Raw genomic sequence first — 23324 nt, 5'->3', positions numbered from 1 at the left:
AAGTTCCACAGTTGTTCTCTGAGCTCAAGTGAGGAGCTCAAGCTAAAGAAAACGATAATTGCTTCACCGTCATATTTGGCCTCTCTGTCATCAAATGGTTTTGTTGTTGTCATAGTCGTCATCGGGTCATCTTTGATCGCTTGACCATTTATTCGATGCATGTGAGATTTGGGACAGATCTATGGATATTTTCCCTGGAAATTATTGCACAAGTTGGTCACCCCAGGTAGACTAAATAACATTTGGAAAGAATCGAATGGAAGATAGGAACTAGCATGAGTTTTACACATTTCCTTCATTAACTCTGAAATAACAGGATATGATAAAACATGGATGTAGAACTGCAATTCACATCTTATTTACTGGACCATACATGACAAACCTACCCCCTAACTTGTTCATGGAACTAGCTATCTTTTATAACACGTCTGGATATTCATTTTACAGATGATTATGACTTGTGAATCATTCAAACCGGTTGGTACAAGAGAAACATTATCTCCACCACATACTTCAATGCATCCCATTTATTGCAACCATCCATCGTCCATGTCACAAGGAAGTCAACTTACCTACGTAAATGCTCCTCCCAAAATTATGACAACTGTCCATCAAGCGTCCAAAAACTATCTTTTTTATCATACATAGACATAATAAATTATTAAAAGGTGTATCCATTATGTATTTCATAAGTATTGATTCTCAATATGCATCCCGAAATGACATGGCATGTCCTTCGAGAACTATTCAATAAAATGGCTAGTGGCAGAGGAACTAGCATCATAAAGCATACACAAAATTATCAAAATAACATGTAAAATGGCAAGGAGAAACATTGGTAAACAGAAGAATTGAGTAACAAGAAGTGTCACCAAAAACACTACGTTGAAAGAAAATTATACCATGTCACACCAACTACAATAAACCTCAACCTAGAAAAGAACTACAATATGCCACATGCTTACCAAGATGCTAAAGACATCTCTTTTGAGACATGGTTGGTGTATGTTACACAAATAATAGGCAACAGGTTCGAGTTCACGTGTAAGTCATTTAATGTAATGAAAATTTCTTCCTAATTAAAAAAAATGCATAGGACATGGACAAATTGTTCACCAAAGTGCCTCAAGAAAACCCTTTAGCATTGGTCATATGTGAAGACTCGGAATCTGGAAGAACTTAATTTCTTTAAGAAAAGACAGAAGGGAATAATCACTAGTATTTCAGGCTCAATAGTTTCTATTAGGAAATCCAACATGACGACACAAAATTTGCTTAAAGAAGACAATTTTTGTGTACAATTGGATTAACTAACCCAGTAGGAGACCAGGTGAGATCAGCCAATTACCATCAATTCAACACTAAAGTAGTATGATTAAGTCAAAAGAACCAAATTATTATGAAGCCAATCTAAGTCAACCAATTCAATCAATCCTGGTGTCAGTTTAATACAAGTTATCGTCATTGTAGTAGAATAATACAAATCAAATGATCAATACAAGAACCCAAATCCAATGAGAAGAAAGGATGTCATGCATCCTTGGAGACAGTATGGATGTTACATTTTCATCACTGAAAAGCTGAGAAAATCCCTTTGTGGTTATTGTCAACATGAAAAATGATGATTTTTAATCTTCTACTAGGTGAAACTAGATTCCATAAAACTTGTTTGTGGACTAGGATCATAGGAAGAGCAAACAAACAGTGGTTAGACATCCGTTCTTGTTCAAAAAGAAGAAACTAAAAAATGTCTCCATTGTTCGCTATAACCAATGATGTTGCTAATACTCCAGATGTTACTTTGGAATGATCATGATGTCAATCAATTGCCAACCATTAAGTTGTACGTTGAGAAACATCAAAATTGGTGCATTTTTGGCACAACCTAATTTGAGTTGGAGAAATTATCTTTCTAGAAGAGTCCTATCATTTTGCCATAGCCCAATAATCAGTCATAAGGAACTAAAGCAAATAATACCATGCCATAGAAACCTTCACCACACAACAACAGATGACGTACCGGTACAGTTGGCACACCATAATATTTGACAGCTTGAGTTGTCACAGAACTAGCTTGGGCCACATAAAAAATGGAGAGAGAGAGAGAGAGAGAGAGAGAAGCAACTGGATGAAATTAAGAGGCAAGTGGATGGAAAGGCCAAATGAAGAATGATTCTGAGGGACAAGTGAAATACAAGCGGGTAAATTGTCAGAATTTCGTTTCCTGTGCCAATAGGACTCAAATGCTCAAAAAATGAATATAATTCTACTAGAGAAAAAATTTGATGCTCATTGCGGCAATTATTGGAAGTACATCCTAGAGTTAAGTGCCTAAACACAGTCATTGTGTGGTGTCTAACATATATTTAGACATAAAGGTAACAATCAAGACTAACATTGAGCTGATGTTAGCTGCTGCTGAGCTCCTTAACCGGATGCGTAAGCCCTTATTGATAATACAAGATACACACTGACAACAAGTTTGGTTGACAATCTTTCGCAGAATGATGGTCAACAAGAATCTAATTGTGGGAAAAAGTTTAACGGAAAGCTTACATCATGTCATATTTGCATGCAAAATCAACCAAAGGTACTTGTTAATTATGAAGAAAATATCGCATATCTTTAGACATGTTTGCATGTCTAACATATCTTTAGACATAAAGTTAACAATCAAGACTAATATTGAGCTAATTTTAACTGCTGCTGAGCTCCTTAACCGGATGAGTAGACACTCATTAATAATATATGATACACACCAACAAAAAGCTTGGTTGACAATCTTTAGCAGGTTGATGGTCAACAAGAATCTAATTGTGGGAAAAAGTTAAATGGAAAGCTTACATCATATCATATTTGCATGCAATATCAACCAAAGGTAAATGTTAATTATGAAGAAAACTTAACCTCACAGATCTAAAGTAACACAAATAACAACAGAAAAAAATGTGTGATATCAGTAATGGGAAGTAGTGGCAACTTGGACTTGAACTGATGGTGGTGAGAAAGTATAGTTTGGACCATAATGGCATACCTTAGAAGACGGAGGTAAAGAAGCACTATAGATGCTGTTTCCAGATTCTGTTGCTTTTCTGATTTCTTGAAGTTGATGCGCTATTTCCTCCAGGCGTCGTAGATTGTAGGTTTCCTTTTCCCTCTGTTCCAGTGAAACGCTCAATTTTTCTCTTCCTTGTTCGATTGCTTTTAGCCTTTTCTGTAAGAGTTCAACTTCGTTTTCAAGTTTAAATCTTTCGCTTTCAACTGCAGGCATTGAACTCCTCCTTAAATCCAACCAGGAAGCTCTAATGATTGAAGCATCCGTTGATTGACCCACTTTGGTAACATCCAAGCAACTTCTCTGCATGTTCAATTCTAATTGTGTCAAGCCTCTGTCTGAATCTTCAGTCACATCGTCAATTCTGCCTAATGAAGATGGTCTATTTAATGTACCATATTTGTGAGATCTGCCCAAATCATATCTCACCTGAGGAAGATATTCTTGTTTTGTTTTTCCCTCCTCAGCCAGATCAACTTTGTAATTAATTACATGTACATCAACCACATTCACTTCATTATTCAACTGAGATGAGTTAGGACTTTCTTTATCGGCATTTAGGTTGTGCCTCATACATAAATCATCCAATGGAACTGTGATCTTAACTTTCTCGTCTTGTTTGCTATTTCTTTCATCAACTAGCTGAGAAATTGAATCATCAAAGTCATTTTGCTGTGACCCATTAAATCTAGGTGAGCAAGACTCATTCGCATATCTAGTCTTATGGCTGTGCAGAGAACATGGACCAACTTCTATTGTCACCATGCCCTTCTCTTGCACAGCGCATTCATTTCCATCGTCTGGAACACCTGGATGGTACTTATCCAAACTATCACACCAGCTAGGATTACCACTGCTTGAATATTGTACATCTGTAGCCATTTCAAGTGATGATGAACATTTGACAAATTCTGCAGAGGACTTCTGCACAGAAGCCATCAAAGACTCACCTTCATTGACACATTGCATCTCATCATTTACCCTTTCCTTCTTTTTAATGGATTCGTATACTTCTTTCAGCATAAGTTCAGGGTCATCAAATGATCCAAAAGAAGCAAGTTTGTTCTGTCCGATCAAGTATGTTGCATCAGGCAGATGACCATCTGGTGTCTTCTTGATACCATTACCACCAATCATCATTTGCTGATATGCTTCAGCATCCTTATCCGAAACAAGTTTCTCTTTTTCCCACTGCACAATGATCTCCTTAAGGATCTCCATCTCCTCCTTATCATATGCAGATTTCTCTTCGACCATCCTCTGGTACTGCCAAGCTTCCATCTTGATAGCAGCCTTCTCCTCCTGGAGCCTCAATATCATTGCCATTGCTTCATCAGCAGCACTGGCAGCAGCGCTCCTCTCTTTTTCCAATTCAAGAGAAAGGGCAATATTAGCAGATCGTTCTTCTTCAAGTGCCTGTTTCAGTTCTCTTATTACCTCAGATTGATTCTTTTCCACTTCACAAACTCCCTCAGTAGCATCAGATAAGCCCTTATCCTCAGTTTGAAATTCATTGGCAAAAGCAACTTCTTGTATGAAAGCATTCTGATCATCTGATAGGCAATAAAAATGAGAAGAATGCAAATAGGCATGACGGTCATATTGATAAGCAACGGTATATAGACTTGTAGGCGTTTACGGGCACATGAAATGATCAAAGACGGAAGTCGAAGATTCATAATTCCTAACCTGAAAGATGGAGAGCTTCAGAAATATGTCCAGAGCCCTCCACCTGCGGAAGATGGTTGCTGACCTTCGAGGGAGAGGCATCGGCTACTTCCCCTTTCCAATCCAAAAGCAGAGATGGAGACGGTGAGGTCGGCAAAGAATTACGTCTGATGGTGAGATTGTTCCTATCCCGTCGCCGCCTTCTGAGAACAGATAGCGGCCGCCCATGGCGGAAGACCACCTTCTCCCTAAGATCCACCGAATCTGCGTCTCCGTCGCTGCAAGATTCCCTTCCATCAAACTCATGAGGCCTGGGCCGTTGAGAAAACGAGCCGCACGACTCCTCGCCTTGACCCATCTCCAACAGCCCGCAGACTGCGTCGCCGCCTCCACCATCATCATCACCAGCTCCAACGAGTTGGACGCTGTCGCAGTTGACATTACTGGAGGTGCGGCAATCGTTCCCATATACTGAATCGAAAAGACCGGCGAGCAAGAGCTGAAGGCAACCGACGCCCTGCTGCCGCTGCTCCCGGTGGGAACCGGGGGCGGCGTGGATTTCGTCGCAAGAGCAAGGTAGGGGTAGACCGATGAGGGCCAGAAATTTGGAGGCAAAGAACGCGAGGGAGGCAGCGCAAAGGAAGATATAGGCGAGGGCGAGGTCGAGGTAGGCGGCCACCAGGGCGCGCAGGGTCCAGCGGTGGTGGGTCGCCAGGCACGACGGCATCGTAGAAGATATAGCGGGAGGAGACTAGCGGCGGACGCTTCACCGAGGAGGAAGACGACCACGAATTATTCTGACGAACAGGCGGTGGGCGTTCCGACGCCGATCAAGTTCGTCAGAAAGGAATACTAGGGGAGAAAAGGAGGTCGGTAGACAGGAAAAGGGGTGGGAAGGGGGGGGGGGCCCGAAGGGAGAGACGTGAGTGGCCCCACAGAAAAACTCTTCTACCCGTCATAAACAAACTTTTGCCTGACCTTTCTTATTATTGGACGAAACAGTGGCCCCACATATACTTCAATATGGGGCCAATTGAAAAGTAGGTACGGAGGGGGTAAGTACTTCTAACACGTGACTTAACTTTGTTTAATCCACGTGTAATATCGGGCATACTATTTGGCCGGGGCGGGTCACGTGGTGGTGCCCGCAGAAAGAGACGTGGTCATCGCCGATCCGGCCCACCGGGATCGCGGAATCCGGTTCGAATGCGGATGACATTGGAGAGGATCCGAATAAGGCACCACACGTATGATGATCGGATATTTCTTTTGTAAAATATATTTTTCATATTTAGGGTTTTGTCTTATTTTATTTTCTCGTTTGAGTCATTAGGAAATCAATTGATTTCCACTTCCTTATTTGTGCGGGCAAATTAGGCATAAAATTATTTGATTAATTAACTAATTAATATAAAATTTATTTTTGTTATTTCCAACTTTGTTGCAACCCAGCTCAGCCCGTTTGAGCCAAGCCCGTGGTTCACATGGGCTCAATTCTTACCCCGCTTTAGAAACCCAGACCATGGCCCGGGTGGCTCGGCCGTGGGTTGATTGGTTCGGACCGGTTCAGCAGTGATCCAAACCAATAGTGTCCGGTTCAAATTTGTGTAGCCCAAATTGGACCATTTCAAATCCAACGGGTGATTCCCGGTCTAGTCTAAAGCGAATTCAATGTCCGTTCAATTGGGTTCTAAATTAAACCGGTTTTGATTCACGTTAATCGAACTAATTCAGGAAGGATTCATGTCAATTATGCTGACTTTTCTTTATGATATACTTGGAAAGATGTTTATATTCTGTACTGTAAAGAAATAAAGAAAGAGAAGACATAGGGCAGTGAAAAGGTTTATATTCTCGAGCTAAGCTCTGACATCAATCCATCAAAAAAGCCATCAGCCACTGGCAGCACCACATAAACAACGTATAAGGATTCGCCCCCGTGAACCTCCTACAGTCGTATTACTGCCAATCAACACTCACGAGATCCAGACTCCTGACCCTATTTAAACCCGGTTAAGCACCGGCAATCACACGGCCTTCCCAAAGGTTGAAGAGAATGGCGAGGACGCTCCACGGTGTGGCTTTCTCTCTTGTTCTCCTGGCCCTGCTCTCCGCCGGCGGCCTAGCGGCGGCGGCAGAGAGCCACTGTAAGATGACCGAAGAAGGCCTGATCGCGTGCCTGCCGTCCATGACCGGGGCGTCACCGGCGAAGCCGTCGCCCAAGTGCTGCGCCGCCCTCGGCAAGGCCGACCTGGCATGCCTGTGTAAGTACGAGGACTCGCCGGCGCTGCCGCAGCTGGGGATCAACCGCACGTTCGCCTTGCAGCTCCCAGCCAAATGCAAGCTGAGCTTGCCCAAGAACTGCCACTGACGCTTCTTCCTGGCTCATTTGATCTGCAAGCGTATGATGAACGCGGTGTGTTGGCTCTCCATGCGTGTAGGTTTGCTTTATGATTTGGATTTCATGCTACGTTGGTGATATGTGGTTTTCGGTATCCTTTTTATAATCTCGCATCCATGATTTGAATTGCTGTCACGTACAATAAGCATAAGAATTATAATCGTAGTTATATGAAAAAATTATTAATATCAATAATTAAAATCAAATATTCATATATCAAAGTTTAGAATATGAACGTCCAGATTTTGACCCTGCACGCCCAAAATGAATTACACATATTTTAATTATTCTAAATAATTTAAACCATATAGTATAAAGATATTAGAAGCATAAGATGAATTATTGATGTCATACATATTTCACGTATAAAATATTGATATATTTAATATTTATTTAAAATTATTTATGGATGACTAATATCAGTTGAATAATATTATCGAATATATAACTATAAACTACAAGGATATTCAAAATAATATTATTCTACTCTATTAGTTGAAAATAAAATATAGGACTATCTAAATCTACTAATTATATATATTATTTTAAATATTATTTTTTAATATCATTTAAGATTAATCTTTTAATATAATTTTATAATTTATTTATTTAGACTACTTTGATAACTATAAGATAAATATAATAATATAAAATATAATTTAATATATTTTTTATAAATATTAAAATAATTATTATAATTTGTATCTCATTAGTCTATCATCCTAAGTCACTTTGCTAGCTATTAGTTAGTTAGACTTAGAGATATAAGTTACAAATGATATTCAGTAAATATCCTTTAATATAATTTATATTAAAAAAAGTTTAATAATAATAAAATAATAATCATAATAATTATTAAATATTAATTAGTATAAAAAAAACTCATATGATAATTATAATCATGATAAAATATAAATCATGCCTTCATAGAAAAAGTAAATATTATTTATAATTTTAAACATATGCATTTGAATAATTACATAAATATCTATAAAAATAATTAGACATTAATTATTATAAATAAAAAAATTTATCAATATATTATATGAGAAATAGTAAAATAAAATTTATAATTTTTTAATTCTATCGATGATCGGCCAATCAATCTTATTTAATTAGACATCATAAAATTGAGTCAAAATTAGGTTGCTCAGATTACATCCAACATCCAAATCTATCAAATCAATCAAAATTATGTTCAATCAAAAGTTTAATTTATAAATAAATTGATAAAAAAAGAAGCTAAAAATTAGGCTTTGATTAAAATTTGATTAAGGTAGGTCAAATTGGTCAATTTTGTAGTTGGATATAAATAAAAAAATATTTAATTTTAAAAAAATATATTTTTTGGGATATTAAAAATATTTGATTTATAAAGGGTAAAACTATCAAATGACTCTAACTGAAATTAAAAACTTAATCCTTTATTGGGTAAAAAAAACTTAATCCTTTTTTTTTTTTAGTTGTCATAGCCATCTACCACTTGCGCACCACAACTCGAACTCCCTCTATAACTAACAACCTATATAATCGTCATGGCGTTTCATCGTGCTTATGTGTAGTCATTCTCACACACATGGCTATCACTGATGCGCAAGTTCTCATCAACTGCACATGTGTCCATGGTCGATTGGTGACCCCAACCTCCAGCATCTTTTCAACACTGATCGTGGCCAACTAACGTTGTCGTAGATACATCACTATAATCATCGATCAAAGTCAGCAACCAATATAGTTGTTGCCTTGTTGTGTTATCGCATGCAATGGCATTGCTACGTATGCAGCATTGACTACCAAGATAGGTTGTCATATTGGGTTGCTGAACACAAGTAGTCGTCATTGCATGTAGTAACACTACCGTCTACGCAATTGATATCCACAATTGGATCGACAACCAAAGAAGGCCATCACTCGCAATAGTACTGTTGCCAACTGTAGCCCATCGAACAAGTACAAGCAACATACTTTTATCATGGTTCTACTCCGTTATATCATCAGTAATTAAGTAGGTGAGAAGCATGGAGGAATAGATTTAGAGATTAGACAAAATACATCATAGATTTATTTAAAAATAATATCAATCCAAGATTAAAATAATAATTTAAAAGATGAATAAATCTAATCACATAAATAAGTCTAAAATTTTATTATGATCTAAGTTATTTTGATTTCAAAATATGCGATATTAATTGTAAGCATGAAAATTATAATTAACTTTTTGTTATATAAAAAAATTTAATGCTAAGAACATCAGAGTCTAGATGTACATACTTTTTTATATTATTCAAAAAATTATTTATTTTATTAATTATTGTCCGATCCAAAAGCTACACCTATAATACATGGATTGGTCCTATATTAGAAATGGACAATACTAAGATTAATTTATAAGAATATAATGATATAAAATTATTAATTTTAACTTAAGTATTTTGATCACCACTTTCATCCATCTTGACCATTATTTCTATCCTTCCAATGTTTGATAAATCCGATTGGCTTTGAGGTCTACAAACATTTTTTATAATATATCGATGATAAAATTCTACTTAGTAGTTAACTCAGAATGATAGATTTTCATTATTTTCTTCCATTATTTTTATCCTTACAATATCTAATAGATCTTATTTGCTTTAAGATCTACACATTATAATATTCAAGAACATTTTTTATGATATATTTTTACTTAGTAGTTAATTCCGAGTGACACCCGCAGAGAAATATCCACAAGCCTTCTGACCGGCGCTTCAAATTTTCTCGAAAGCAGTCAAATAACCCCAAAAAGTGAAAGGCCATGCGGATGCACCTCATGTGTGGATGATTGTTTTTTCTTTTTCTTCCATATCGAATCGTCAATAATCTTTTAACTAAATAAGATCACGTAATCCAAACAAAACATTAACATTCAAGTCATCCAGCCATTACAAACCAGAGCATGAGGCAGAAATAAATGATATAAACTCAATGTATGCATGACTGCTCTCTTCCATTCTTTTCTCATCAACAAGCATTGCTCTTGGGGAATCAAATCTATCAAGAAAAAGAGGAAATCCTGCAACATTGGCAAAAGCCAATTCTTCGATTCCTGTATAAGTGTAGTATGTCTGAATGCACCGAACTCATCTGACCTGAAAAGAGAGAGATGGTACTATTTACATATATGGATCTTCTTCTTCATTATTTGATTACAACAAACACCTAATATGAGTAGTGTGTGCTGTGCAAGGTTCGCTTCCATTTGTCTAGAATTCCGGTAGCCTTTCTCCGTGCCCTGGAAGTGCCATTCTGGGCCAGCCGAGAAATACTTCCGTTGGATTTCTCCTCCTCCCCAACCTCCCTCAGCTTCGTTCGATCATGCATGCAGACCGCAAACAGGACCACCACAGCGTTCTCCTTGTTCCGCGCACAGGAGCTGTCTTTTATGATGCCGAGCAAGGGAGGAACACCACTGGTGTCAGCGATCTCCTCGACTGCCTCTTGGTGGCCTGAAAGCAGCGCGAGGATCGCCAGTGACTCATCCACGAGCGACTGATGAGTGATGGCCGTCAACACCACGCCCACCACCCCTTCCCTCACCGCCCTCGCCCTGTTGTCGTGGACCATGCACAGACTGAAAATGGCGGATCCGGCGTCCTTCTTGGCGCTCGGGCTGCCTTCCTCTAACAGCTCGACGAGGGGCTTCATCGCCCCCAGCTCACCTATCTTGAGCTTGTTAGCATCAAGGGCGGACAAGCTGAAAAGTGCCGCGGCAGAGTTGCTACGGGTCTCCATGGTTCCAGTCTTGAGGACATCGATGAGCGAGGGAATGGCTTGGGGATTGTCGCCGATGATCTTCTTATTGCTGTCGTGGATCGAAAGGTTCAGAACCGTCGTCACGATATCCCCCTGAACCGCTGTGTCACTGTACAATCCAGGCACAGATAAGGCCGAGAGCAACAGGGGAATTGTACCGGGGTTCTCCCCCACGAGGGCACGGAAGGATCTGCTGCCCTTGGTAAGGAGTCGGAGCTCCCTGACCGCCTGCTTCCGATCCGGGATAGAGGAGGATAGGGATAGCTTGTCGAGGATCCTGCTAAGCGCATTCCGCTCCTTCCGCGTGATCAATCCTTCCTCTTGCTCGTCGTCGAGAGGAGGGAGGGTGACACCATGCTCGGTGCACCACTGGGAGATCATGCTACGGACGAGGTGATTGGGGGTGAGGGTGGTGTCGGAGAGGACCTGCTGCGTCCGCGGGCAATTAAGATTCCCAGAACTGAGCCATTCCTGAATGAAACGCCTGTCGTAAGTCTGCAAGAAGGGATGAAGCAAAAGCACAAATGATTCAGAGAGGGCAGCAGTTGCAATTAGATCAATCAAGTATTTCAATTCAGACTCAGCATTACAGCGAACAACAAATGCTCAATTGGTAAAAGAACAGTTGCAGATAAAAAATTGAGGATGCAACGATCTATCACAGCATAAATCCCACGATCATAACTCATCTAAGGCGCTACAAAAGTTGCGCTAGGAGAACTTAATTTGCTAAACCGAAACGAAAGGAAAAGAAAAGAAAGAACTTGGCGAGAAATCGTCAAGAAATCTAATATTTCAGGACCAGAACCAATCCGCACGCACCAGAACCAAAGTCCAATTCGTTCCGAACGAACGAGAACCAACGATTCACGGAGAAGCCCTAATCGGAGAGACACCGAACCTGTCCGGAAGCCAGGACGACAGGATCCCGCATCAGCTCCGCAGAGATCGGGCACAAGAAATGCTCCGGAATCGCCACCGACGCCTGTCTCCTCTCCGCCTTCCTCTGGTTCGCCAGGTTCCCGTTCGAATTCCCACTCCCGCGAAACCGAAGGTCCTTGAGCGCCTCGAGCGCCTTCGCGGCTTCCTCGTACGGCTCGACCCTGCCGTCATCCCCCTCGATAATCGCCTTCACCAGCCGCCTCAGCTCCTTCTTCAACTCCCCCACCCCCGTCTCCGCCGCCCCGGACTTCCCCATCGGCGCAACCTCTCGTCGCCCTCGACGGCGCAAACCAGAAGTACCGATCGAAGGATCAGAGATCGCCGCGTCTTCTCCTCTCTCTCTCTCTCTCTCTCTCTCCTCTTCGGATTCCGCGTCACATTCCGCTAAAGATCACCTCTCTGCCTCCCTCGAGCTCCACTGACTCCTTAATAAATCCCAACAAACTAAACCCCAAGTAAACTACAAATGAAGAAAAAGTAATTTGAATTATTAGACTGTTAGTGTTAACTTGTTCCGCTGGATCCCATTACATCAATCCTTTTCTTGAGCTTTTCTCTCTAGAATTAGTCACAATAATTACCCATATATGAACAACGTAGTTTCTTATGTTGTTCCGACGGGGTAATTTGAGGAAAGGGTCCCACGAATCACGCCCTTTCTCGATTAATCATCATGAACGCCATGGCCGGCCAACTGGCACTGTTGGTATTCATTTATTTTTTATTTTTGTTGAAAAACCAAAACTCAAATTAAAAATCTTATTAGTTAATTAGAATTGTTGGTGCCATCAAGCAATTAATGGCGTGATTAATGGGATTAATACGGGGTGGATAATGGCAGGGTCAATAACGTGTTCGGTAAGGTAAAGAAAAGGGTTACCTCGCTGGTTTCGGTGGGCGTGCTTCGGATATTTACGCCCTCCAACATGGGGGGTAATTACGGTCGTCTGCCCTTCTCCTTTGGGTTGGGACGCGAAACGCTCTGCCGCGTGTAGAAACATACGGTCGTGTCACCGCGTGGTGTCGGAAGCTGCTCATACTTCCATAAAGGAAAGTCGATGAGATGGCCTCCAAAGTCGGTGATTTGGTAAATCTATTAATATATAAGTTAATTAAAAATATCAAAATTTTGATGCATTTATTATTTTCTATTTCCAACTCTTCTTGTTTCCAAAAATATAAATTTACCAAACGCGCATAACATCTGTATCTGTATTTATATTTAAAAGATAAACTACTAACTATATTAATATTGCAAAATATTCTATTATTTTCATCACAAACATACTATTAAAAATTTAAGTACGTAATTTGTCCCCTATATTTTTCATAATTATTTAATTTCTTGTTTTAAAATTAAATAAAAAATATTAATGTTAATAACAACCGGTCATGATGTCCCAATAATTTAAAGCCAGCCAAATAAATCTCTTACCATGATAATATTTTTAGTTCATTTAAAAATATTTTTTACTAATTTTTATGATTAGTACTAATTGTATCACATATTTAATTATAGCATTAAAGGTTGGAGGATCAAATTAATCGCCAAATCCTAACAATAATTGACACATTTATGGGTTTTTAGGATTTGCATGGATGTACACATGTACTCATGCTGAACACAAATATAGTGGAGATGGTGAGTCAGGGGAGGACACATGAGCATAGTATATGATCAATGCAAGAAAGGTGTACCAGTCTCTTGACCCACCAGCTTTACAGATCACATGATGTGTCCGAAACGTGGGAGGGGCCGCGCCAGGGGCAGTGCCGCTCTGGCGATTCGGCACGTAGCTACTCGAACGGCGCGGTGGTAAGTTGCCCTCCAAGTGTTTGTTGTATTGACACAGCAGGCTGGATTTGTGTTGAAGCTCTCGATGGCATGCCTTGGCTACAGCAACCTGGCTCCCAATCATTCATCCAGCTTGCCAGCCTTTGTATCCATTTGTCTTCCTGTTGTTTTGCTTCCTTCGCATCGTTGCTTTGCCAAACCTGCCTTCGTTTTCTTTGTTCTTTTCTCTTCTTTAGTGTTGGGCATGCATAATTATTATTATTATTATTATTATTATATATATATATATAGATAATGTATCCTACTTGAATCACAGTCTCACCATCCACTTCTGTTTCTTGAATCAATCCCTTCTTGATGATCCCCAACTAACCCCTTTTAACATGAACAAAGCCATATATTAAAGTCTTTCAACCATATTTTGCCGCAAACGACTTGCACATTGATATCACCAAATTTCACTACCAAATCCATTCTGTATTTCCTCTTCACCGATTCTTTAAAATGAATTCTTCCATTTTGGTCATAGAAGTCAAGTTTGATTCGTAACTCCGTTCTCTATGTTGGCATCATCAAGATCATTACTCACAGACTAATTAATACCATGATGCAATCATTATGTGTAATTCAATATCTGACGATAAGATTTATTTGAGACTATATATCATTTTCCGGAAAGCTGGTTATGTTTGTGTCGCTATTTGACTCGCTTCAAACTCGGCTTCGACTCGGTTTCAACGCGGGAATCGTGTCTGACCGAACCGAGTCCATATTTGGGCTCGATTCGTGGGCTTCGACGCGGGCTAGGGTTTTATTCCCGTTCATCACGTGTTTGGCACGTGCACTGGTTGCTTCGGAGCAAAGACGTTAGGGTTTCGGAGGGCATATAAGAGAGAAGAAGCTTGCGACGGCGAAATCCTAGAGACCCCAAGTGTCGCCACCGCTCTGCCAAAATGGGTACAGATCATAAACCCTAGAGCTGGAGCTCTAAAGATTGCTTGGTCTTGCATTCTGCCCCTCGCTCACGTCCATGGCGTTCTTCCTATTATTTTTGTTGCCGCAGGTATCTCACGGGACTCCATGCATAAGAGGCGCGCCACCGGAGGCAAGAAGAAGGCCTGGAGGAAGAAGAGAAAGTGAGACCCTTCTTCTTCTCCCGCTTCCTGAATTCCCTTGCTTTGGTGCCTTCTCTAAAACGATGGTTTTGGTCTATCATTTGAACCCTACATTGCTTCGGTTGTTTCGCACATAAGAATCGTATTTATTTCTCTTAATCATTGGATGCGTATCCGATTATGACTTGTATCTCGCTGCGCTTTTGACCATTTTTTCGATCTCTAGTGAAAAGATTGGGTTCCGAGGTACAAATTTAATGAATTTGTATCAATATTTAATCTTTTTCTTCCTTCTTCTCCCTTTCTAGTTGATTTTCTGCGTTTCCTTTGCTTCTTGAATCGTTTACTTGTTGTAGATCGAGTGTTGATCGCATTAGATAACCATATTTGTGATATCCGTTAAACCTAAAGTTAGATCCTTCTAAAGATTTCATATTTTAATAGGTATGAGTTGGGGAGGCAGCCGGCAAACACAAAGCTTTCGAGCAACAAGACGGTGAGGAGGGTCCGAGTCCGAGGGGGCAATGTGAAGTGGAGGGCCCTTCGGTTGGACAGTGGGAATTACTCGTGGGGAAGTGAGGCTGGGACGCGCAAGACCCGTATCCTTGATGTGGTCTATAACGCTTCGAACAACGAACTTGTGAGGACACAGACCCTCGTGAAGAGTGCCATCGTGCAGGTTGATGCTGCCCCCTTCAAGCAGTGGTACCTCCAGCATTACGGGGTTGAGATTGGAAGGAAGAAGAAGGCCCCAACAGCTTCCAAGAAAGACGCAATGGAGGTAGCTTTCATTATTCTTTCATGTATTTCTTGTTAGAATCAACGATGGTCTTGGTATATTTGCTTACCCTTAAATCAAAAAACTTTTTTGGTGCTAATTGTGATTATTGTCTATGTTTGAAATTTTTGTGGGGTTTATCTAGTTTATCTTTTTGAGATATCTGAAAACTCCTTTTATGTTCTAAAGGGTTATTTTCTTTGTCCATCACAAACAATCTGGGTGATGTCGCCAATGTCTATCAATGATTCTCTAAAATTGTGATTTAGTTTTATTGTAAACAATGCTGATTTTTTATTGTAAACAATGCTGATTTAGTTTGGGTTGTCAACATTTGTTGGCAGAGAGTTTATTCAGGCAAGGTGCTCTGAGATCCCTAGTTGTATGTTTCAGTTTGAATATCTGTTTTTTTTTTGTTATGGTTGCAAATTTTAGGAATTTAGAACATTCTCAATATCTAGAATATCAAAGGATTTTTTTTTTTTTTTTTTGTAACTTTCTTATGGGAAACTTCCTAACCATTTATTTTAATTATCTTGGATGTTGTTCGTTATGTTTTGAATGGAATCAACTTGTAATACCATAGCACATGTAATTCTCGTTTCATTCAGCTGGCTGCTGATGTTGGGCTTTTTGTGGAATTCTTTTCATTGATACAGAACGATATTTTTTTACTTGTCAACCCAATTGTTTGCATTTGTTCTAGTCCCATGGCATTCTTCTGAAAGAATTGACACTTTGAGGGGTATTATGTCTTGCCATGGATCAAGCAACAAATTGAAATTAAAATTTGCTGCTTTTGTGCGAGCAAGTGTTAATATTATCTTTAGGCTTACTCCTAGATCTAATTTATGAGACATGCCAGAAACATGATGTGACAATGTACATCAAACATGTTTAGATTTTAATCCCAGACTATGCTTAAAATTTTGCTGAAATTGATTAATGCCTGCCCTCTTATTCTGATCGCCATTGTCCTCGGATGGGCAGGAGGGTGAAGCCGCCGCAGAGGAAGAAAAGAAGAGCAACCACGTAACCAGGAAGCTGGAGAAGCGGCAGCAGGGGCGGAAACTTGATCCCCACATTGAGGATCAATTTGGTGCTGGAAGGTTGTTGGCTTGTATATCTTCTCGTCCCGGTCAATGTGGGAGATCTGATGGGTAAGCATAATCCTGTGGAATTCTTTTCGCCAGCAACCAACATACCATTATTTGGTGCTCATTTTTGCTGTTTGACTTTCGGGTCCAATAATATTATACAATAATAATATGATGTGTGATGATACAGGTACATTTTGGAAGGAAAGGAGCTCGAGTTCTACACGAAGAAGCTTCAGCGGAAGAAGGGCAAGGGCGCTGCCGCTTGAGGAAACTACTTATTTCTCTGATTCCACCGCTAGTTTCAAAATGCTATAGTTATGCACTTTATTTCGAGCTTTGTTTTAGAATTTGAGAGATGTTCTCTTATAGAAATTTTGACATTGTGAAATAGAGATGAGTTCAAACACTGTATTAGACTCGCTTCTGATGAATCTCCCGTGGTAAATTTTCTATCATCAAAAACCTTTTCATATTGTTGTTGTTGTCGTTGTTAGTGGCTTGATGATTAAGATAAAATTAGTTTAGCTTGTCAACCTCAGCTAGCATTGGCATAAAAATTTGATGACTATATTGGCTGTTCAAAGTACATATAAAATTTGATATGAGTTGGAAGTAGCAATCATACAAACTCTCCATGATAATTCCCTGAATGTGATCATCTTTTGATCCTACAACGATGAGTGCCCCGCTCCACCGGCGGGGAGGACGATTCCTCTACGGTGTTTCCTATGCATCAACAATGGAGCCTCCAACCTTATCATCGGCACGAGGCTGCAGTCTCTCACAAGCTGGTCCTCTCTCCACTCTAACTCAACTCCCCCACCACCACCAAGAGTGCATGTCGAGAGCCTCTAACCTTATCATCGGCATGAGGCTGCAGTCTCTCACAAGCTGGTCCTCTCTCCACTCTCACTCAACCCCACCACCACCACCAAGAGTGCATGTCGAGTCCCAACTCTCGTCACCTAACGGCACCTCTCCGTCCCCAATTCCCAGCTTCTACATATATGCATTACTCTTGGAGTGAGAGCTGCAAAGGAAATCATGAAGCACGAGCTAAGCCTCCTCATCCTCCTTCCACCTCTTCTCTTCCTCGTTGCGAGCAGCTCGCCGCACCTCATCCACGGCGTCGAGTTCCAGCCGACGGTGGTCGCCGGATGCAACGGGACGATAGCGGAGTGCCATGCGGCGACGACGGAGCTCCTGATGTACTCGGAGATCCACCGGCGGTTCCTCCAGACAACGAACACGATCACGTACCTGGTCTTAAACGCGGATAAGTTGCCTTGCAGTGCCGTCGGCAAGCCGTATACGACGAATTGCATAAAGCCTCGCTCCCCTAATCCTCCGAACAGGGGTTGTAATCCTATTTACGAGTGTCGTCGACCTCAGAGTTCACCTGTCAGTGCGCTCCATTGATGGCTTTGGATTCTTCATATTGCAATGGAACTCCACTTTCCTACTCGTGCTAAAAACCTCTCAGAACTGGTAGGTTGGAGTTTTGTTCCACACAGAGAGTTTTTTTTTTATTATTATTATTTTTAAAAAAGAGAACAAATAGTGAAGATTTTAATTCTAAGAGTTGAACCCTCAACAATAAGTCGGATGGGATTTTGATTCTTTCAACTTTAATATAAGTGGATCTAATATGGTACTATCAAACTAATATTTCATCTAAGATTTAATGTAAATAAAAAAAATTTTAAATCCTTAATAAGTATATATGATTATTGTTATAAAAATATTAATATTTAAGATATAAAAATATACATCTATACGAGATGAGATTTTCAACCTTTAATTCTTTCTTACTTTTTCATATTTATAAATCTAAAATCTTAGGATATTAGATTAGATGATCTTCGTAAGTAATTGGATTAATTACATTCACCATCACCTCGGCATAGCAAACATTGACGAAGGGGTTGAAGTCTTATTGGGTGATGATCTTTAATTGGATTTGAGCTTCCAATTACGCACCCCAGTCCGATTGATGGACTCGATGAATCATCATCTAAAAGCAAGTCACATCCAATCATATTCAATCAAATCAATAACTAATGCTCCGATCTAAAACCAATCATATTTCTTATTCTTATTGGAGTCTTTTATTGTGGCAGAATACATTTTGCAATCGACAAAAGGGTTGGATTCCATAACAACTAAAGATCTCAACAAGTCTACGACCGAAACATGGGAGATAAACGTATCCATGCAATTAATAATGGAAAAGAGCCAAAGATGATAACTCATTTGGCCATTACATCTTCCTACCCTAATTATTCCTAAGCATGCCTTCAACAACATTCGGATCAAACACATCCTCGGGGAAACCAGCAATACGAGGAAGAAGGAAGATAACCAAGCAAAATAAACACGACCATTGATACTGCCACTGCTTTGCCATAATCTCTTGGATAAGCGCCATCCTAATACCTGTAGTGAACAGGCTTGTAGGGGCCCTCGACTGGGACGCTAATGTACTCGGCTTGCGACGGAGTGAGCTTGGTGAGCTTGGCTCCCAGCTTGCCGAGGTGAAGGGCTGCGACTTTCTCATCCAAATGCTTGGGTAGAACGTAGACTTTCTTCTCGTACTTCCCGGTTTTCCTCTCCTTCCACAACTCCAGCTGTGCTATCACCTGTTCGGATTTTGGTTTAATGGATGCATCAGAAGAAAGCATGACCCCTTGGTGTTAATCAACTATATGAAATTGATTTTGATCCATGTTCCGATGAGATCCATGGGCAAAGCCACTGATGTCAATGACACGGAGACTACATGACAACCTAACGGGAGACTTGGATGGGCCTTATACCTTGAGAACCCAAAGGGTTCCGATACATTTTAGCTTTCTATACTTGAATGAAGTACAAGTGAAACAAAAATAAGAAAACCCACGAGAAAGAACTAACTTCTTTTAACAACCACTATAGTTGGAAATAGTACCAATATTGGAGTATGACAATCTAAATGGCATCTATGCAATCTCTATGCACAAACCTTTCATGCTTCTACAATCCCCCATGATTAATATAGATCAAATGTATCAAGGCTTAGCAAGCATACAAGCTATAGAGGACTGTATAAAAAATGGATCGGCAAGAACAATTTAGTGTCAAGGAGCATACATACCTGGTTGGTGAAGGAGCAGGACATGACAAAGCTGGGATGCCCAGTGGCACAACCAAGGTTCATAAGACGCCCCTCGGCGAGAACTATGATGCCAGTGCTAGTCTCTGGGAAAACCCAGCGATCAGTCTGGGGCTTGATGGTGATGCGCTTGATGCCCGGGTAGGTCTCCAGCCCCTGCATATCAATCTCATTGTCGAAGTGGCCAATGTTGCAGACAATGGCGTTGTTCTTCATCTTCTTCATGTGATCAACCATGATAATGTCCTTGTTCCCGGTGGTCGTCACAAATATATCAGCCTCAGAAACAACATCCTCTAGAGTGAGGACAGGGAGGCCTTCCATCAGTGCCTGAAGAGCACAGATGGGGTCAATCTCAGTTATGATGACCCGAGCACCAGCTTGCTTCAGGGCAGCAGCACAGCCCTTGCCCACATCACCATAGCCACACACCACAGCGACCTTGCCAGCAATCATGACATCAGTAGCACGCATCAGCCCATCAGGGAGAGAGTGGCGGCACCCATACAGATTGTCAAACTGTTCAAGGCAGACCAAGAAACGCATAAGAACAACCATATGCAAAATCCTCAGATCTGAGAGCTCGAAACTAGATCTGTCTTGGACAATGAGGACCAATGACAAAAAAATTTGCAGCACTTCTAGTCAATTAAAAGCAAGATAACATATTTGGACAGAAATATCTATTAGATCACAGATAAAGTTGGATGAAAGATCAACACAGTTTGCCTAGAATTGACCAGACATTAGTGATCTATTAGCTATTGAGTGTTTCCGAATCTCACAATCCACCAACAGTAAATTATCTTGCAGTAAATAATTAATACTGAAACAGTAAAAGTGGACCAGATCCAGATCCAAAAGGACAATAAATACCAAATCTTGTAGCATATAACCTATTGGACGCTCCCCAATCAGATCCAAGCATTCAAACCCTCCATTCCAAAACAAAGAAACAAACAGAAAGGTGACATCTTGATACCAAATTATAGCAGTCAAAATCCAAAATATCACACATAAACAGTCTATAAACATCGAAACAAGAAAACTGAGATCTGGAATTAAACTATTGTAAACCTGTTAAAACATCATCCTGGATCTGGATCTGGATCTGGATCTGGATCTGGATCTGGGGGAATGCACAGATCCGGACCCAGAAGTCCAGAAAGAGTAGAAAGCCCAAATTAGAAGATCAAACGAAAAATCACCTTGCTCTTGGTGACGGAGTCGTTGACGTTGATGGCGGGGAACAGCAGGGCGCCACTCGCCTGCATTTGGTAGAGTCGCTTGACGCCGGTGGTGGTCTCCTCTGACACACCGACAAGCCGATCCTTCATCCGGCGGTACTTCTTGGGGTCGACCTTGAGCCCGTCGCGGATGATCCCGAGCACGATCTGGAACTCGGCGTTGTCCGTGGATGCCGGATCGGGTAGTTTGCCCGTCTTCTCGAACTCCTCCTCAGCCTTGACGCCCTCGTGGATGAGGAGAGTGGCGTCACCGCCGTCGTCTACGATGAGGTCGGGGCCGCCTGTGGGGCCCCAGTCGAGGCAGCGCTCGGTGCACCACCAGTACTCGGCGAGGGTCTCACCTTTCCAGGCAAAGACGGCGGCGGAGTCGCGGGCGATGGCGGCGGCAGCGTGGTCCTGGGTGGAGAAGATGTTGCAGGAGCACCAGCGGACCTCGGCGCCGAGGGCGGTGAGGGTCTCTATGAGGACAGCGGTCTGGATGGTCATGTGGAGGGATCCGGTGATGCGGGCGCCGGCGAAGGGCTGGGAGGGGCCGAACTCGGCGCGGCAGGACATGAGCCCCGGCATCTCCACCTCCGCCAGCTCGATCTCGAGGCGGCCGAAGTCCGCCTGGGACAGATCCTTCACCTTATACTCGCGCCCCGTCGACGTCTTTTCCACCACCAACGCCATCCTCCGATCGATGCAGCAACCGATGAAAAGGAGAAGCAAACGAGTCAAGGAGGCGGCGGAGGCGAAGGATGCGAGGGATGGAGGCTCAGTGAAGTGTGTATATATAGAGAAATGCGAAGGGAAATGGACGGTCGAGATGAGAAAGAGTTGGATATGCGGAGACGCGAGACGTCAGATTCTTGGCGGTGGGGCCCGATGGGGTGGGTGGGTGCGAGTGGACGCAGAGAGAGAGAGAAAGTTGGGGGAACGGGCCATGTGGGCTTTGAGGAATGTGCGAAGATGTGATGGACGGTAGATCTGGTTTCGTTTCCATCTCGTTTAGGTGGGGTATAATAAACATAAAGCACAATATTAACGGTTAATGAAAAAATATCAATAAGAATTACGATATACACATATAGAGACAATTTTGACACTTCAAAGTCAAAGGACTACAAAATAGGCTATATATAATCCATGGTCACAAATTCCTGCCAATAAGAATCTGACACGCTCAAATCAGTGACATCATAGAGTGATATATACATATAATTTTATGAAGAACTATTAACCTAATAAAAAAGATGCATACAATTCTACAAATAAATTTGGTGGTGAAGTTGTGAGGTCCACCGAACACAGTGTCACTGTCGATGCCTGCCAACATATAAACTACTCCTCCACCTACTTTGAAATATTTTTGTCCTTTTTTTTTCTTTTTGACTTTGCATTAAGAACACATCCAAATCTTGAGTTTTGGAGTGTTCAAAAGTCTGATCCAGAATTCCCCATTCGGTCGCCACAAAATACGCAGTGATGAGACACATATTTCTATGTACTATAATTTTTCTTTAATTTTTATTTATTTTCTAAAACGATAAATGATGAAATTGTGACTTGATCAAGTATAATCATTATATAAGGTTTAATTTAATATATATATATACATATTTATTTTAGGACTAATTATAGATTACTTATGAAGATAGACTTTTTTTGCGATTTGTAGACTTAACAAATTTACATTGAGATTCGTAGTTATGAAAGTAAAATTTTTAATTTTATTTATTTTTATGCCATCAATTTTATTGATGAACGATGTAACATGTGCAAAAATGATAAAAAAAATATGGGTAAAAAGATAATTCAAGGTATGAGTTATATTTTTGATTGTGACGAATGATGACGTTGCTAGGGGTTACGGATGGTTATGGTTGGTGAGAACACTTGGGATGTCTGTAATTTTGTGAGGAAGACAATGAAACAGATGTCGACGCTCTACATATGCGTTGATGTTAACGGCAGCAAAAGGGTTGCTAGGTGTTTGCATCATCATCGACTCATATGTAAATATAGAGTGTAACTCGATATCTATATTAGTATCGATGCGGATGCATAGCAATGTCACTTTGCATCTACATTAGTACTAATGATTATGTGAAAAAGAGCAATACTCATCTTTCTTCTCTCCTTGATCCCTCGTCATTTTTCTCCATTTACTATTCAACATACACATGAGAAAAAGAAGGAGATACAGAGTGCCACTCAACATATGTATCCGTGTCAAATACAAACGTAGAGTGTCAACATTTACATCGTCCTTTTCCTCATGAGCCATAAAAATCTCTA

The 23324-nt window shown here is 40.9% G+C and overlaps 6 protein-coding genes across 6 annotated transcripts in view; 3 read left to right on the top strand and 3 right to left on the bottom strand.

Moving 5' to 3' along the window:
* The window catches only part of LOC135675893 (uncharacterized), a 5885-nt gene extending 302 nt beyond the window's left edge, over positions 1-5583 (bottom strand). Inside the window, exons 1-3 of the mRNA XM_065186523.1 lie at positions 4745-5583; positions 3035-4608; positions 1-194 (exon numbers count right to left, since the gene is read on the bottom strand). The exon at positions 1-194 is cut by the window's left edge and continues 302 nt beyond it. Coding sequence (XP_065042595.1) covers positions 180-194; positions 3035-4608; positions 4745-5450 — 2295 coding nt within the window. The 5' untranslated portion in view covers positions 5451-5583 and the 3' untranslated portion in view covers positions 1-179. The remainder of the gene's footprint in view (positions 195-3034; positions 4609-4744) is intronic.
* A 1196-nt stretch (positions 5584-6779) lies between these two features.
* Positions 6780-7094, top strand: LOC135675401 (putative lipid-transfer protein DIR1). The gene has a single exon (XM_065185554.1). The coding sequence runs from the start codon at positions 6780-6782 to the stop codon at positions 7092-7094; it is 315 nt and encodes a 104-aa protein (XP_065041626.1).
* Positions 7095-10174: 3080 nt separating this feature from the next.
* On the bottom strand, positions 10175-12252 carry LOC135675892 (U-box domain-containing protein 9-like). The gene is made up of 2 exons (XM_065186522.1): positions 11818-12252; positions 10175-11411 (listed from the first exon to the last, which is right to left on the bottom strand). The coding sequence occupies exons 1-2, from the start codon at positions 12112-12114 to the stop codon at positions 10323-10325; spliced, it is 1386 nt and encodes a 461-aa protein (XP_065042594.1). The 5' UTR covers positions 12115-12252; the 3' UTR covers positions 10175-10322.
* Positions 12253-14487: 2235 nt separating this feature from the next.
* On the top strand, positions 14488-17118 carry LOC135675891 (small ribosomal subunit protein eS8-like). Its single transcript, XM_065186521.1, has 5 exons — positions 14488-14610; positions 14717-14789; positions 15213-15549; positions 16537-16706; positions 16834-17118. The coding sequence occupies exons 1-5, from the start codon at positions 14607-14609 to the stop codon at positions 16910-16912; spliced, it is 663 nt and encodes a 220-aa protein (XP_065042593.1). The 5' UTR covers positions 14488-14606; the 3' UTR covers positions 16913-17118.
* Positions 17119-17690: 572 nt separating this feature from the next.
* Positions 17691-18065, top strand: LOC135675400 (protein RALF-like 22). Its single transcript, XM_065185553.1, has one exon. It carries the CDS (start codon positions 17691-17693, stop codon positions 18063-18065), a length of 375 nt encoding a protein of 124 aa, XP_065041625.1.
* Positions 18066-18717: 652 nt separating this feature from the next.
* LOC135675890 (adenosylhomocysteinase-like) lies at positions 18718-21792 on the bottom strand. The gene is made up of 3 exons (XM_065186520.1): positions 21006-21792; positions 19780-20316; positions 18718-19285 (listed from the first exon to the last, which is right to left on the bottom strand). Exons 1-3 carry the CDS (start codon positions 21714-21716, stop codon positions 19076-19078), a joined length of 1458 nt encoding a protein of 485 aa, XP_065042592.1. The 5' UTR covers positions 21717-21792; the 3' UTR covers positions 18718-19075.
* Positions 21793-23324: the final 1532 nt, after the last annotated feature.

This window comes from Musa acuminata, chromosome BXJ1-6 (genome assembly GCF_036884655.1).
Source record: "Musa acuminata AAA Group cultivar baxijiao chromosome BXJ1-6, Cavendish_Baxijiao_AAA, whole genome shotgun sequence".
NCBI classification, from domain to species: Eukaryota; Viridiplantae; Streptophyta; class Magnoliopsida; order Zingiberales; family Musaceae; genus Musa; species Musa acuminata.
Note: the sequence above shows the minus strand (reverse complement) of the source record. Positions and strands in the feature narration are given on the sequence as shown.

Coding starts and splice junctions, on each gene's coding strand:
- LOC135675891 (XM_065186521.1), top strand. Junction 14,790..15,212: donor GCCTGGAGGAAGAAGAGAAA/GTGAGACCCTTC, acceptor ATATTTTAATAG/GTATGAGTTGGGGAGGCAGC. Junction 15,550..16,536: donor CCAAGAAAGACGCAATGGAG/GTAGCTTTCATT, acceptor TCGGATGGGCAG/GAGGGTGAAGCCGCCGCAGA.
- LOC135675892 (XM_065186522.1), bottom strand. CDS start 12,114: ATGGGGAAGTCCGGGGCGGCGGAGACGGGGGTGGGGGAGTTGAAGAAG. Junction 11,412..11,817: donor TCGTCCTGGCTTCCGGACAG/GTTCGGTGTCTC, acceptor CCCTTCTTGCAG/ACTTACGACAGGCGTTTCAT.
- LOC135675401 (XM_065185554.1), top strand. CDS start 6,780: ATGGCGAGGACGCTCCACGGTGTGGCTTTCTCTCTTGTTCTCCTGGCC.
- LOC135675400 (XM_065185553.1), top strand. CDS start 17,691: ATGAAGCACGAGCTAAGCCTCCTCATCCTCCTTCCACCTCTTCTCTTC.
- LOC135675890 (XM_065186520.1), bottom strand. CDS start 21,716: ATGGCGTTGGTGGTGGAAAAGACGTCGACGGGGCGCGAGTATAAGGTG. Junction 20,317..21,005: donor ACTCCGTCACCAAGAGCAAG/GTGATTTTTCGT, acceptor TGCCTTGAACAG/TTTGACAATCTGTATGGGTG. Junction 19,286..19,779: donor CCTGCTCCTTCACCAACCAG/GTATGTATGCTC, acceptor AAATCCGAACAG/GTGATAGCACAGCTGGAGTT.